The 14,189-nt window shown below is 47.7% G+C and overlaps 1 protein-coding gene across 1 annotated transcript in view; it reads right to left on the reverse strand.

Annotated features, from left to right (window-relative positions):
* Window positions 1–2,454: 2,454 nt before the first annotated feature.
* LOC137300037 (1-phosphatidylinositol 4,5-bisphosphate phosphodiesterase delta-3-like) overlaps window positions 2,455–14,189 on the reverse strand; it is an 85,393-nt gene continuing 73,658 nt past the window's right edge. Inside the window, exons 11-15 of the mRNA XM_067969128.1 lie at window positions 11,856–11,972; window positions 10,071–10,249; window positions 5,612–5,747; window positions 4,799–4,948; window positions 2,455–3,064 (exon numbers count right to left, since the gene is read on the reverse strand). Of these exons, the coding sequence (XP_067825229.1) occupies window positions 2,976–3,064; window positions 4,799–4,948; window positions 5,612–5,747; window positions 10,071–10,249; window positions 11,856–11,972 (671 nt within the window). The 3' untranslated portion in view covers window positions 2,455–2,975. The remainder of the gene's footprint in view (window positions 3,065–4,798; window positions 4,949–5,611; window positions 5,748–10,070; window positions 10,250–11,855; window positions 11,973–14,189) is intronic.

A 14,189-nucleotide genomic window follows, 5' to 3' on the forward strand; every position in this document is an offset into this window, starting at 1 on the left:
GCAGAAATTATGGTGAGAAGATGGGCAGATGGAATTAATCTTTGAAAAAGGGACAGTCTTATCCTGATTCTAAAAATATATCTTATGTCATAGACCATTTGGTTGCCATTCCCACTCCATGGCTGTTCAGTCAGACCACACCCGTCAATACACACACACTGTGTCCTGTTTTCACTCTAAACTGATCTTCAAACCCCAAATCCATCCAGGCAACATGCTGATTGGATATTTCTACATTCACACATCATACTCCAACACACACCCTCCCTCTGTAACATACTCCAACACACACCCTCCCTCTGTAACATACTCCAACACACACCCTCCCTCTGTAACATGCTCCAACACACACCCTCCCTCTGTAACATACTCCAACACACACCCTCCCTCTGTAACATGCTCCAACACACACCCTCCCTCTGTAACATACTCCAACACACACCCTCCCTCTGTAACATGCTCCAACACACACCCTCCCTCTGTAACATGCTCCAACACACACCCTCCCTCTGTAACATGCTCCAACACACACCCTCCCTCTGTAACATGCTCCAACACACACCCTCCCTCTGTAACATGCTCCAACACACACCCTCCCTCTGTAACATGCTCCAACACACACCCTCCCTCTGTAACATACTCCAACACACACCCTCCCTCTGTAACATGCTCTAACACACGCCCTCCCTTGTAACATGCTCCAACACACACCCTCCCTCTGTAACATGCTCTAACACACACCCTCCCTCTGTAACATGCTCTAACACACACCCTCCCTCTGTAACATACTCCAACACACACCCTCCCTCTGTAACATGCTCTAACACACGCCCTCCCTTGTAACATGCTCCAACACACACCCTCCCTCTGTAACATGCTCTAACACACACCCTCCCTTGTAACATGCTCCAACACACACCCTCCCTCTGTAACATTCTCCAACACACACCCTCCCTCTGTAACATTCTCCAACACACGCCCTCCCTCTGTAACATACTCCAACACACACCCTCTCTCTGTAACATGCTCTAACACACACCCTCCCTTGTAACATGCTCCAACACACACCCTCCCTCTGTAACATGCTCTAACACACACCCTCCCTTGTAACATACTCCAACACACACCCTCCCTCTGTAACATGCTCCAACACACACCCTCTCTCTGTAACATGCTCCAACACACACCCTCCCTCTGTAACATTCTCCAACACACACCCTCTCTCTGTAACATGCTCCAACACACACCCTCCCTCTGTAACATGCTCCAACACACACCCTCCCTCTGTAACATTCTCCAACACACACCCTCTCTCTGTAACATGCTCCAACACACACCCTCCCTCTGTAACATTCTCCAACACACACCCTCCCTCTGTAACATGCTCCAACACACACCCTCCCTCTGTAACATTCTCCAACACACACCCTGTCTCTGTAACATGCTCCAACACACACCATCCCTCTGTAACATGCTCCAACACACACCCTGTCTCTGTAACATGCTCCAACACACACCATCCCTCTGTAACATGCTCCAACACACACCCTCCCTCTGTAACATTCTCCAACACACACCCTCCCTCTGTAACATGCTCCAACACACACCCTGTCTCTGTAACATGCTCCAACACACACCCTCCCTCTGTAACATGCTCCAACACACACCATCCCTCTGTAACATGCTCCAACACACACCCTGTCTCTGTAACATGCTCCAACACACACCATCCCTCTGTAACATGCTCCAACACACACCCTGTCTCTGTAACATGCTCCAACACACACCCTCCCTCTGTAACATGCTCCAACACACACCCTCCCTCTGTAACATGCTCCAACACACACCCTCCCTCTGTAACATACTCCAACACACACCCTCCCTCTGTAACATTCTCCAACACACACCCTCCCTCTGTAACATACTCCAACACACACCCTCTCTCTGTAACATTCTGCAACACACACCCTCCCTCTGTAACATTCTCCAACACACACCCTCTCTCTGTAACATTCTCCAACACACACCCTCTCTCTGTAACATGCTCCAACACACACCCTCTCTCTGTAACATGCTCCAACACACACCATCCCTCTGTAACATACTCCAACACACACCCTCCCTCTGCAACATACTCCAACACACACCCTCCCTCTGTAACATACTCCAACACACACCCTCCCTCTGTAACATTCTCCAACACACACCCTCCCTCTGTAACATACTCCAACACACACCCTCCCTCTGTAACATTCTGCAACACACACCCTTTCTCTGTAACATGCTCCAACACACACCCTCCCTCTGTAACATGCTCTAACACACACCCTCCCTCTGTAACATGCTCTAACACACACTCTCCCTCTGTAACATACTCTAACACACACCCTCCCTCTGCACTTCCTATGTCTCTCTGCTCCACTTTCAGTGCCAGGTCCTTCAGCCCCACACTCAGGGACTCCCCTTAACCACCTCCCCCTTGCTATCTCTCTCCCCTGCCCTTAACACCTACCTCTCTGACCCTGCAGTCAGTCACCTTCCTAACCATTCTCCCTTCGCTGCTCGGTCGGGACTTTCTAGCACACTAATGGTGTTAGTGTAAACGTAAGGTACAAGCTCTTGAACAAAGACAAAAAGGTTATTTTACAAATCAGGCAGAGCTTTCACCTTCTGCATCAGCCATGTAAAAATAATTCTGTAAAAAATACTCTACACGTTGCTCTAATTCACTACTCCGTGTTCAATCCACGCACCTAATTTGAAACTCGTGTTAGCATTTTAAAATACCGACGCAGTATTACTGTCCACAGGGCCCATTGACAGGAAGGCAAAAAAATCATTTCATTTTCAGTCTCCAATCCCCAGCCCCGCTCCCCTTGCCTTGCTGTGGTTTGCACTGGGGAGGTACGTGGGGTGGGGAGAGTGACAGTTTGTGTCAGGCAGTCAGAGTGCGATGTGACCTTGTACGATCCGTGTTATATGTCCTTCATCCTGATCCGGACAAAGAGAGTTGCTGGTGAGAGGGAGGCTGCGTCTCTGGAGAGCAAGTGGATGTGTCGATAGCCTGCGGGCATAAACAGAAACATTTATTAAAGGGGCCACCTCGGTGCAGGACAGGGGCGTGGACCCTGCAATAGCCCACTCCACACAGCCCGCTGTCTTACTCTCTTATTACCTTCAGTAGTAACTTCAGACAGCGTCAGCGCTGCATCTACTGCAGCTCAGTTGGATGTTAAATAATTGTTAAAAAGGAGATAAAAATATTACATTTGAGGAAAGACGGAGGAAAGTCACGCGGACTGCTCCCCAACATCTTCAGAGGCACACTGGGATCGGACTTTGCAGCCAACTTCCTGAAAACAAAAAGCGTAAACTTACCTTGGCCTTTATTGCAAGAGGATTTGAGAACAGGAGTAAAGATGGTTTACTGCAATTATACAGGGTCTTGGTGAGACCGCACCTGGAGTATTGTGTACAATTTTGGTCTCCTTGCCTAAGAAAGGATATATTTGCCACAGAGGGAGTGCAGCGAAGGTTCACCAGACTGATTCCTGGGATGGCGGGATTGTCGTATGAGGAGAGATTGAGTAGACTAGGCCTGTATTCTCTAGAGTTTAGAAGAATGAGAGGTGAACTGATTGAAACATACAGAATTTTAACAGGGCTCGACAGGGTAGATGCAGGGAGGATGTTTCCCCTGGCTGGGGAGTCTAGAACCAGGGGTCACAGTCTCAGAATAAGGGGTCGGCCATTTAGGACTGAGATGAGGAGAAATTCACTCAGAGGTGAATCTTTGGAATTCTCCACCCCAGAGGGCTGTGGAGGCTCAGTCATTGAGTACATTCAAAACAGAGATCCATAGATTTCTAGATAGTAAAGGCACCAAGGGATATGGGGATCAGGCAGGAAAATGGAGTTGAGGTGGAAGATCAGCCATGATCTTGTTGAATGGTGGAGCAGGCTCGAGGGGCCGAATGGCCTCCTCCTGCTCCTATTTCATACGTTCTTTTGTACCTTGGAGATTGAAGCATTGACACAAACGAAGCACCTTCACTGCACCCAATCCAACTCTAGCTCAGACTCCACGGGCAGTGTCAGAGGGGCTGGTCAGAGCATCGAGGGAGAGGTATCAGGGCAGAGAGGGGCAATGTCAGAGGGGGAGGGGCAGTGTCAGAGGGGGAGGGGCAGTGTCAGAGGGGGAGGGGCAGTGTCAGAGGGGGAGGGGCAATGTCAGAGGGGGAGGGGCAGTGTCAGAGGGGGAGGGGCAATGTCAGAGGGGGAGGGGCAGTGTCAGAGGGGGAGGGGCAATGTCAGAGGGGGAGGGGCAATGTCAGAGGGGGAGGGGGCGGTGTCGGGGTGGGGAGGGGGCAGTGTCGGGGTGGGGAGGGGGCAGTGTCAGGGTGGGGAGGGGGAGGGGGCGGTGTCGGGGTGGGGAGGGGGCAGTGTCGGGGTGGGGGGGGGGGTGTCGGGGTGGGGGGGGGGGTGTCGGGGTTGGGGGGGCGGTGTCGGGGTGGGGGGGGGGGTAAAGTTGGGGAGGGGGCGGTGTCGGGGTGGGGGGGTGGGGGTAAAGTTGGGGAGGGGGCGGTGTCGGGGTGGGGGGGGGGGTAAAGTTGGGGAGGGGGCGGTGTCGGGGTGGGGTGGGGAGGGGGCGGTGTCGGGGGGGGGGGGTAAAGTTGGGGAGGGGGCGGTGTCGGGGTGGGGAGGGGGAGGTGTCGGGGGGGGGGTAAAGTTGGGGAGGGGGCGGTGTCGGGGTGGGGGGGGGGCGGTGTCGGGGGGTGGGGGTAAAGTTGGGGATTACCTTCTTTAACGCTTGTGAACGGGAGAGTAAACTGTCCGATGAAGTCATTGCTGGAAGCTGTGTCATAATCTTCAACCACGAATCGGATCAGTGCCAGGTCGGGAACACTGATTGTAAACCGGAGAACTTCATTCCAAACCGGATTAAAACCTGCCATTCAACAAAAATATACAGGAACTGTTAACCGTCTGATAGAATTCCAGCAATCCGCCCCATCCCAGGACACCCATTTACACTTCAAGTATCTCAGAAATGGCTGAGAAACGTTCGTCACTTTCTGGAAGATTTACAAGGGTGCAGTCCTATTTGTTGTTGAAAATTCTATTGTGCAGCACAGAAATGAGTCCCCCGGCACATTTCCCCTCTCCGGAGAGGACGGGCTCCCAACAATGTATCACAACTGGGGAGGGGATCACGCTACTCCAGGGGTGATGAGGCCAACAGTAATGGCCTTCTCCACCAATCCAGTCGCGATCAGTTGAGTCAGCATAGATTAGGGATTGAACCTGGAACCCACAGAACTGTACGGCACACGGCCTTTACCAATTGAGTTCTGTCGCGGGTCTGACCCTGTGCAAGGATAATTTGCGTGACCTGTGCTGACCCAATCCTGGTGTTGATATTACTGAGGTACATCAAAAGCTCCTGGAAGCTCTGACACAAGCCAATGAATACCAATCAGCCAATCAGCTACCCAAGTGCAGGGCTTCAGTACAGAATAGTTAATAGCCACGATACTATCGAGATCCTCAGGCACGCCATTGTCAGTATAACTCCTATCAGACAGGTGTTGAACGCACATCAGCATCTTACCGTTATTTTCGACATGTCCGGTCTTTTTCATGGCGTTATCATCTGGAACACCGTGAACCTCCACACGCACTAGGGGATCCACTATGGAATTCTTTTTATCCTTATTCACTTTAGGGAGCTGCTGAGCTGAAATAACCTGAAAAAGAAGAGACCAATCTGAGAACTTGGGGTATTACAACATGGGGTACACTGTAATTCACCAGAGATAGGAACCTGAGAGAGACAGAGGAAGGGAGAGAGAGAGTGAGAGAGAGAGAGAGAGAGACAGAGAGAGAGAGAAAGACAGAGAGAGATAGATAGAGAGACAAAGAGAGAGAGAGGGACAGAGTGAGACAGAGAGAGAACGACAGAGAGACAGACAGAAAGAGAGACAGAGACAGAGTGAGAGAGACAGAGAGAGAGATAGAGAGAGAGAGACACACAGGGAGAGAAAGAGAGAGACAGAGAGAAAGAGATACAGAGAGAAAGAGAGAGACATAGAGAGAGAGATAGAGACACAGGGAGAAACAGGGAGAGAGACAGACAGAGAGAGAGACACAGAGAGAGAGCGAGAGACAGAGAGAGACATACAGAGAGTTAGAGAGAGAGACACAGAGAGGGAGAGAGCGAGAGAGAGATAAAGAGAGAGAGAGTGGGAATCCATTGAGTGAGTGAGAGGAGAAACAGAGAGAAAGAGAGTGGGGATCCATTGGAGGCAGTAATAGGCTGGAATGTGCTCCCTAAGTGGATAGGAAGAGAGAGAAAGAGACAAAAAGAAAGAATAAGAAAAAGAGTGAGAGGAAGAGAGGGACAGGAGAGTCAGAGACAGAAGAGATGAAGAGATACTCAGAGAGTTAGAGAAAGGGACAGGGAGAGTGGGTTTGCATCAAGACATGGGGAGAGATGAAGAATGGCACTTCATGTGGGTACCAGAGAAAAAGAGAAAAAGGGTCTGAGATCATGGGATCCAGCAGGGGACGGTGATGGAAAGCAGAGGCTCATTAAGGGCCAGCAACAGACATGTCTTATCAGAATGAAGGGTCCAATTGTGTTATATTGGAGTGAAGGGTTATTTTCTCATTCTGTGCCGCAGTGAAGGGGCCCATATTTTATACTAGAGTCAAAGGTCAATTAGACCCTTTGCTCAGATTTAGGTCAAGAGTGTTGCCTTCACTCTGAACAGAAATCAATAGGAATTAACTTAATGTTTCCTCTGCTAAAAGTACAAGAGCTGTCAACTGTTAAGAAATCTATATGTATTCAAGCTGAACTGATCTGAGTTTGGAATCTCTTCAGTTCGTTTTAGGATTATGGAAAAGGACAAAGATAGAACAGGAGTAAAAGTTCTCACTTTGGGGAAAGGCCAATTTTACTAAGCTGAGAAGTGATTTAGCAAAAGTGGACTGGAAACAGCTACTTGAAGGTAAATCAGTGTCAGAGCAGTGGGAGGCATTCAAGGGGGAGATTCAAGGGGTTCAGAGTAAACATGTTCCCACAAAGAAAAAGGGAGGAACTGCCAAATCTAGAGCCCCCTGGATGACCAGGAGCATACAGAGTAAGATAAGGCAGAAAAAGGAAGCTTATATCAGACACTGAGAACTCAATACTGCAGAAAGCCTAGAGGGGTATAAAAAGTGCAGGGGTGAAATTAAAAAGGAAATTAGGAAAACAAAGAGAGGACATGAAAAAATATTAGCAAATAAAATCAAGGAAAACCCAAAGATGTTTTATAAATACATTAAGAGCAAGAGGATAACTAAGGAAAGAGTTGGGCCTATCAGAGATCAAAAAGGTAAACTATGTGTGGAGGTGGAAGATGTGGGTATGGTTCTTAATGAATACTTTGCGTCTGTCTTCACAAAAAGGAGGGGACGATGCAGGGATTGTAGTTAAGGAGGAGGAGTGTGAAATATTGGATGGGATAAACATAGTGAGAGAGGAAGTGTTAAGGGGTTTAGCATCTTTGAAAGTAGATAAATCACCAGGGCCGAATGAAATGTATCCCAGACTGTTAAAAGAAGCAAGGGAGGAAATAACAGAGGCTCTGACCATCATTATCCAATCCTCACAGATGTGGTGCCTGAGGATTGGAGGACTGCTAATGTTGTACCGTTGTTTAAGAAGGGAGGGAGGATACACCGAGTAATTATAGGCCAGTCAGTCTAACCTCGGTGGTGGGCAAATTATTGGAATCAATTCTGAGGGACAGGATAAACCGTCACTTAGAAAGGCACGGGTTAATCAAGGACAGTCAGCATGGATTTGTTAAGGTAAGGTTGTGTCTGACTAACTTGATTGAACTTTTTGAGGAGGTAACAAGGAGGGTCGATGAGGGTAGTGCATTTGATGTGGTCTACATGGATTTTAGCAAGGCTTTTGACAAGGTCCCACATGGCAGACTGGTCAAAAAAGTACAAGCCCATGGGATCCAGGGGAAAGTGGCAAGTTGGATCCAAAATTGGCTCAGTGGCAGGAAGCAAAGGGTAATGGTCGATGGGTGTTTTAGTGACTGGAAGGCTGTTTCCAGTTGAGTTCCGCAGGGCTCAGTACTGGGTCCCTTGCTTTTTGTGATATATTAATGATTTGGAATTAAATGTAGGGGGCATGATTAAGAAGTTTGCAGATGATACAAAAATTGGCTAAAAATTGGTTGGTAGTGAGGAGGAAAGCTGTAGACTGCAGGAAGATATCAATGGACTGGTCAGGTGGGCAGAAAAGTGGCAAATGGAATTCAATCTGGAGAAGTGTGAGGTAATGCATTTGGGGAGGGCAAACAAGGCAAGGGAATACACAATAAATGGGAGGATACTGAAAGGTGTAGAGGAAGTGAGGGACCTTGGAGTGCATGTCCACAGATCCCTGAAGGTAGCAGGTTAGGTAGATAAGGTGGTTAAAAAGGCATATGGAATACTTTCATTTATTAGCTGAGGCACAGAATATAAGAACAGGAAGGTTATGCTAGAACTGTATAAAACACTGGTTAGACCACAGATTGAGTACTGTGTACAGTTCTGGTCACCACATTACAGGAAGTGTAGTGAACAGTGAGGAGTATAGTGATAGATTTCAAGAGGATAGAGACACGCAGGTGGCATGGGCGGACACGTGGCAGATGAAGTTTAATGCAGAAAAATGCGAGGTGATGCATTTCGGTAGGAAAAATCAGGAGAGGCAATATAAACTAGAGGGGCACAATTCTAAAAGGGGTAGAGGAACAGAGCGATCTGGGGATATATGCGCACTAAATGTTGATGGTGGCAGGGCAGGTTGAGAAAGCGGTTAAAAAAGCATATGGGGTCCTGGGCTTTATAAATAGAGGCAGAGTAATAAAGCAAGGAAGCCATGATGAACCTTTATAAAACACTGGTTCGGCCACAACTGGAATATTGTGTCCAGTTCTGGGCACCGCACTTTAGGAAGGATGTGAAGGCCTTAGAGAGGGTGCAGAGGAGATTTACTAGAATAATTCCAGGGGTGAGGGACTTAAGTTACAAGGATAGACTGGAGAAGCTGAGATTGTTCTCCTTGGAACAGAGAAGGTTGAGAGGAGATTTGATTGAGGTATTCAAAATCATGAAGGGTCTAGACAGAGAGACACTGTTCCCATGGAAGGGTCAAGAACCAGAAGGCATAGATTAAGGTGATTGGCAAAAGAACCAAAGGTGACATGAGGAAAAACTTTTTTACACAGCGAGTGTTTAGGATCTGGAATGTGCTGCCTGAGGGGGTGGTGGAGGCAGATTAAATCATGGCTTTCAAAAGGGAACTGGATAAGTACTTGAAATGAAAAAATTTACACGGATAGAGCAGGGGAGTGGGACTTGTTGGATTGCTCTTGTATAGAGCCGACATGAACTCGATGAGCCGAATGGCCTCCTTCCGTGCTGTAACCTTTCTATGATTCTATGATTCTAGGAAGGATGTAATTGCACTAGAGAGGGTACAGAGGAGATTTACGAGGATGTTTCCAGGACTGGAGAATTTTAGCTATGAGGAAAGATTGGATAGGCTGGGGTTGTTCTCTTTGGAACAGAGGGGGCAGAGGGGAGGTTTAATTGAGGTGTATAAAATTATAAGGGGCCTCGATAGAGTGGATAGGAAGGACCTATTTCCCTTAGCAAAGAGGTCAATAACCAGGGGGTATAGATTTAAAGTGATTGGTAGAAGGATTAGAGGGGAGCTGAGGAGGACTTTTTTCACCCAGAGGGTGGTGGGGGTCTGGAACTCACTGCCTGAGAGGGTGGTAGAGGCAGAAACCCTCAACTCATTTAAAAAGTACTTGGATGTGCAACTCATTTAAAAAGTACAGGGCTACGGACCAAGTGCTGGAAAGTGGGATTAGGCTTGGTGGCTCATTTTCAGCTGGCACGGGCATGATGGGCCGAATGGCCTCCTTCTGTGCCGTAAATTTTCTATGATTCTCTCATCCCAAATACACACTGCTCAGGGATTAATGAAACTAGTATTGAAAGAAGTTTACATCGATTGTAAGCTGCTTCCTGTTGAGGCCTGTTCCTGCTACTGGTCTTAAAGGGTCAAATTCAATGGACCTGTCCCTCATGAAACTGGGCTTCAGGATGTAACCGGACCGACCATTCTGTCGAAACTTCCCTTTGTTTAGATCCATCTCCGTTCCAGGCTTCTGGAAATTCAGGGCCACTGTAAGAGATGAAGATATATATTATAGAGTGATTAGAATATTATATAGTGATTAGTATGCTTCAAATGGAAAAAAGGCTTTCATTGAATTCCAAAGTAATCCTTTAGATGACTTGAACTTTAACATTCTGTTTGAAGTTCCATTTATTGTGTGATATGTTTTGCTCCTGAGTATTCTGTCCTAACTAAGATTTATCTCTCTGTCAACAACTCCAAAAACAGGCCATTCATCTCATTGCTTTTTGTGGGATCTTGCTATGTCACATATTGGCTGCCCATGTTTGCCTACAAAACAATAGTGATTACTCTTTAATGGCAATTCATTGGCTGTGAAGCACTTTGGGACGTCCTGAGGATGTGAAAGGTGTGATGTGATTGCAAATTCTTTCTTTTTTGTCTGTTTTTACCCGTACAACTTTCAGTCCCAGGTCTAACCTATCACTGATCCAAGTACTTTTGTCTCCTTGAAAAACGGGCCCCATGTATTTTTTGAAACATAATGCAGGTTTAAATTATAGATAATACAAATCCTTCGGGAAATACTTGTCAGCTTGGCTCAGTTAGTAGTACTCTTGCCTTGCTGTCAATAAGGTTTTAGGTTCAAACTCCACGCCAGGACTGGAGCATATAATCCAGGCTGAGACTTCAGTGCAGCAGTGACATTGCTCCTTTGTCAGAGGAATCATCTTTCAGGTGAGAGGTTAAACCAAGACTGTGTTTAGTTGAACACTAAAGACCCAGTGGTATTATGCAAAGAAGTTCTCCTGGTGTCTTGGCCACATTCCTCCCCCAACCAAATACAACCACAAACAGATTGACGGGTTATTCATTCATTCGCTGTTTGTGGGATTTTTAAAAATAATTAATTGACTGTGCAGCACCTCCTCAGCACTGCACGGAAGTGTCGGCCTAGATTATATGCTCAAGTCCTGGAGCAGGGCTTGAACCCACAACCTTCTGACTCAGATTAGAGTTCTACCAACTGAGCCCAGCTGGCACTGTAAAAGTGGTAGTGCATGTAAACTATGGATCCCATACACAGGTAATGTCGTTCTTCATCGAGGGCAGACGTAGCTAAACTAAGAGGAGCTCAAAGGTATTGAGATACAGAGAGTAAACCTCGAACAATACGTTCAGATAAAACAGGGCACAGGGACAGGGACGTGAAGGGCAAGTTTAGGACAGATGCCAGGAGTGTCAAACTGCTGTAACAGGATCGCCAGGAAGGATGATTGAGGCCTGGATACTGTATTATTTAAGAAACAGTTGGATGCTAATAGGAAGATGGCAGGATGGATATCCTGGATGGATGGGATTAAATGGGCCGGAGGGTCTTTCTCAGCTGAGCCTCACTTGTGGTCTTGTGAAAAGTGCCCATACTGGGCTAACTTCAGGCACCTGATGACTTAATTGGAATTGGATTACTTGGGGGGTCACATCAGATTGGGTATGCAGTGCAGCAATAAATTCCTTCACTCTGTGGTTGAATTTGCAAAGCTCCTATTTCCCTGTGCAGCACTGCTGATCTCCAGAACTGAAGCAAGCACCAATAGCAATGTCCCAGTTACACACGTGAATAACGCGGGCAGGTGTGAGAGAGTCTGACCCAGTTGGCAGCCGCCGTTCCACATCTCCTGAGGGTTGAAGTTGGAAGAATCTACCCGGGAGCCTAAAGGATAAACCTTGGACAGCTGCAAAGTGTTGTGAATGACAAAACTGAACCCTAAAAAGAAGAGAAAAGGAAAACAATCCTTAGACGGGAATAAAAGAAGATCAATGTAATATTTGACAGTGTCAGGAGGAAGAAGCGCCATCCTCTGCTGTAACTTGGAACAATTTCATCACATACAATGCATTCTGAGCAAAGTGACAACATTGTGGCTAACTTGTACTCTGCAGCTATAGTTACAAGAGTAAATTTTCTGACTTAGCATTCCCGGCATAGATCTTTGCGCGAATAGTCGCGCACATCTGGAATTCGGGTGCAGAGGTCAGCATGCTCCATTCCTAGCCTTCACAAATGTCCAACCACTAATTTCCCCATTGGCACTGGCTAACCTGTGAAATGTACCTCAAACATCAGTGACTACTTCTCTGTTCTCCCTCTACCCTTCTTTCTTCTGCCAACGTTCTGTTGCTGGGTACAGATCCAATCAATTTACATTATTTACAGACCAGCCTGCACATGGTGTAACAGTAAAATGTAATGGACCATAAATCACCGTCTGTGCAATTTTGCAATATGGGCTCCCAGCACACACCAGGAATTTTTAAATCTGGAAGGGGTTCAAAAAGGGACAAGTTTCTATCAACTAACAGGATTCAGGGTGATTGGACTTGAAAATGTATCAAGGTTGGGAATCATGGGAAGTTGGAGAGGTAGATGAGATAGACCAATCGATGGGTAGAGGAGATGGTCCAATGGTGGCTAGGGTAGATGGACCAATGGTGGGTAGGGGAAATGGATCAACGATGGGTAGGGGAGATGGACCAATGGTGGGTAGGGGAGATGGACCGATTGATGGGTAGAGGAGATGGACCACTTGGTGGGTAGGGGAAATGGATCAATGATGGGTAGGGGAGATGGACCAATGGTGGGTAGGGGAGATGGACCAATGGTGGGTAGGGGAAATGGATCAATGATGGGTAGGGGAGATGGACAAATGGTGGGTAGGGGAGATGGACCGATTGATGGGTAGAGGAGATGGACCACTTGGTGGGTAGGGGAGATGGACCAATGGTGGGTAGGGGAGATGGACCAATGGTTGGGTAGGGGAGATGGATCAATGATGGGTAGGGGAGATGGACCAATGGTGGGTAGGGGAAATGGATCAATGATGGGTAGGGGAGATGGACAAATGGTGGGTAGGGGAGATGGACCGATTGATGGGTAGGGGAGATGGACCACTTGGTGGGTAGGGGAGATGGACCAATGGTGGGTAGGGGAGATGGACCAATGGTTGGGTAGGGGAGATGGATCAATGATGGGTAGGGGAGATGGACCAATGGTGGGTAGGGGAAATGGATCAATGATGGGTAGGGGAGATGGACCAATGGGTGGGTAGGGGAAATGGATCAATGATGGGTAGGGGAGATGGACCAATGGGTGGGTAGGGGAAATGGATCAATGATGGGTAGGGGAGATGGACCAATGGTGGGTAGGGGAAATGGACCAATGGTGGGTAGGGGAGATGGACCAATGGTCGGTAGGGGAGATGGACCAATGGTGGGTAAGGGAGATGGACCGATTGATGGGTAGGGGGAGATGGACCAATGGATGGATAGGTGAGATGGAACAAGAGGTGGGTAGGGGAGATGGTCTGATCGATGGGTAGGGGAGGTGGACTGGTGAATGATGAGATGAGATAGGCTGATGGGTGAATGGGGAGATGGACTGATGAATGGGTAGGGTAATCGGACCGATGGATTGGTAGGAGAGATGGACCAATTTGTGGTTAGGGGAAATGGACCAATGGATGGGTAGTTAAGTTGGACCAATGGTGGGTAGGTGAGATGGACTGGTGGATGGGTTGGTGAGATGGACTGATAGTCCAATTAGCTAACCATTCATTGTTTGATAAGCAGCTGCTGATAGTATTCAAACGGCCTTTATAGTGATGACTTAGGGCCAGAAACAGGCCTGAAGATGGATGTGATAAGCCATTAAAAAGCTCATCCAGGTTGTTGGAACTCAATGGTGAGAGAAACTCCATCTACATTTACATCCTTTTGTTCCATCAACCTGTCAAATCACAGCCTGTAAAGTTACAGTAAGACATTCTCTAGAGAGCAGATGTTCTGAGCAGCACAGTTCCAGTACAAATACTTAACGTGCTTAACTCCAGCGGAAGCTGACGGAAGATCTGTGGAATTTCAGGCCCAAATGCACCAGACATGTGCACCAGTCATGTGCACCGGACGTATGCACCAGACATGTGCC

The sequence above is a fragment of the Heptranchias perlo genome, chromosome 30 (genome assembly GCF_035084215.1).
Source record: "Heptranchias perlo isolate sHepPer1 chromosome 30, sHepPer1.hap1, whole genome shotgun sequence".
In the NCBI taxonomy this organism is placed as follows: Eukaryota; Metazoa; Chordata; class Chondrichthyes; order Hexanchiformes; family Hexanchidae; genus Heptranchias; species Heptranchias perlo.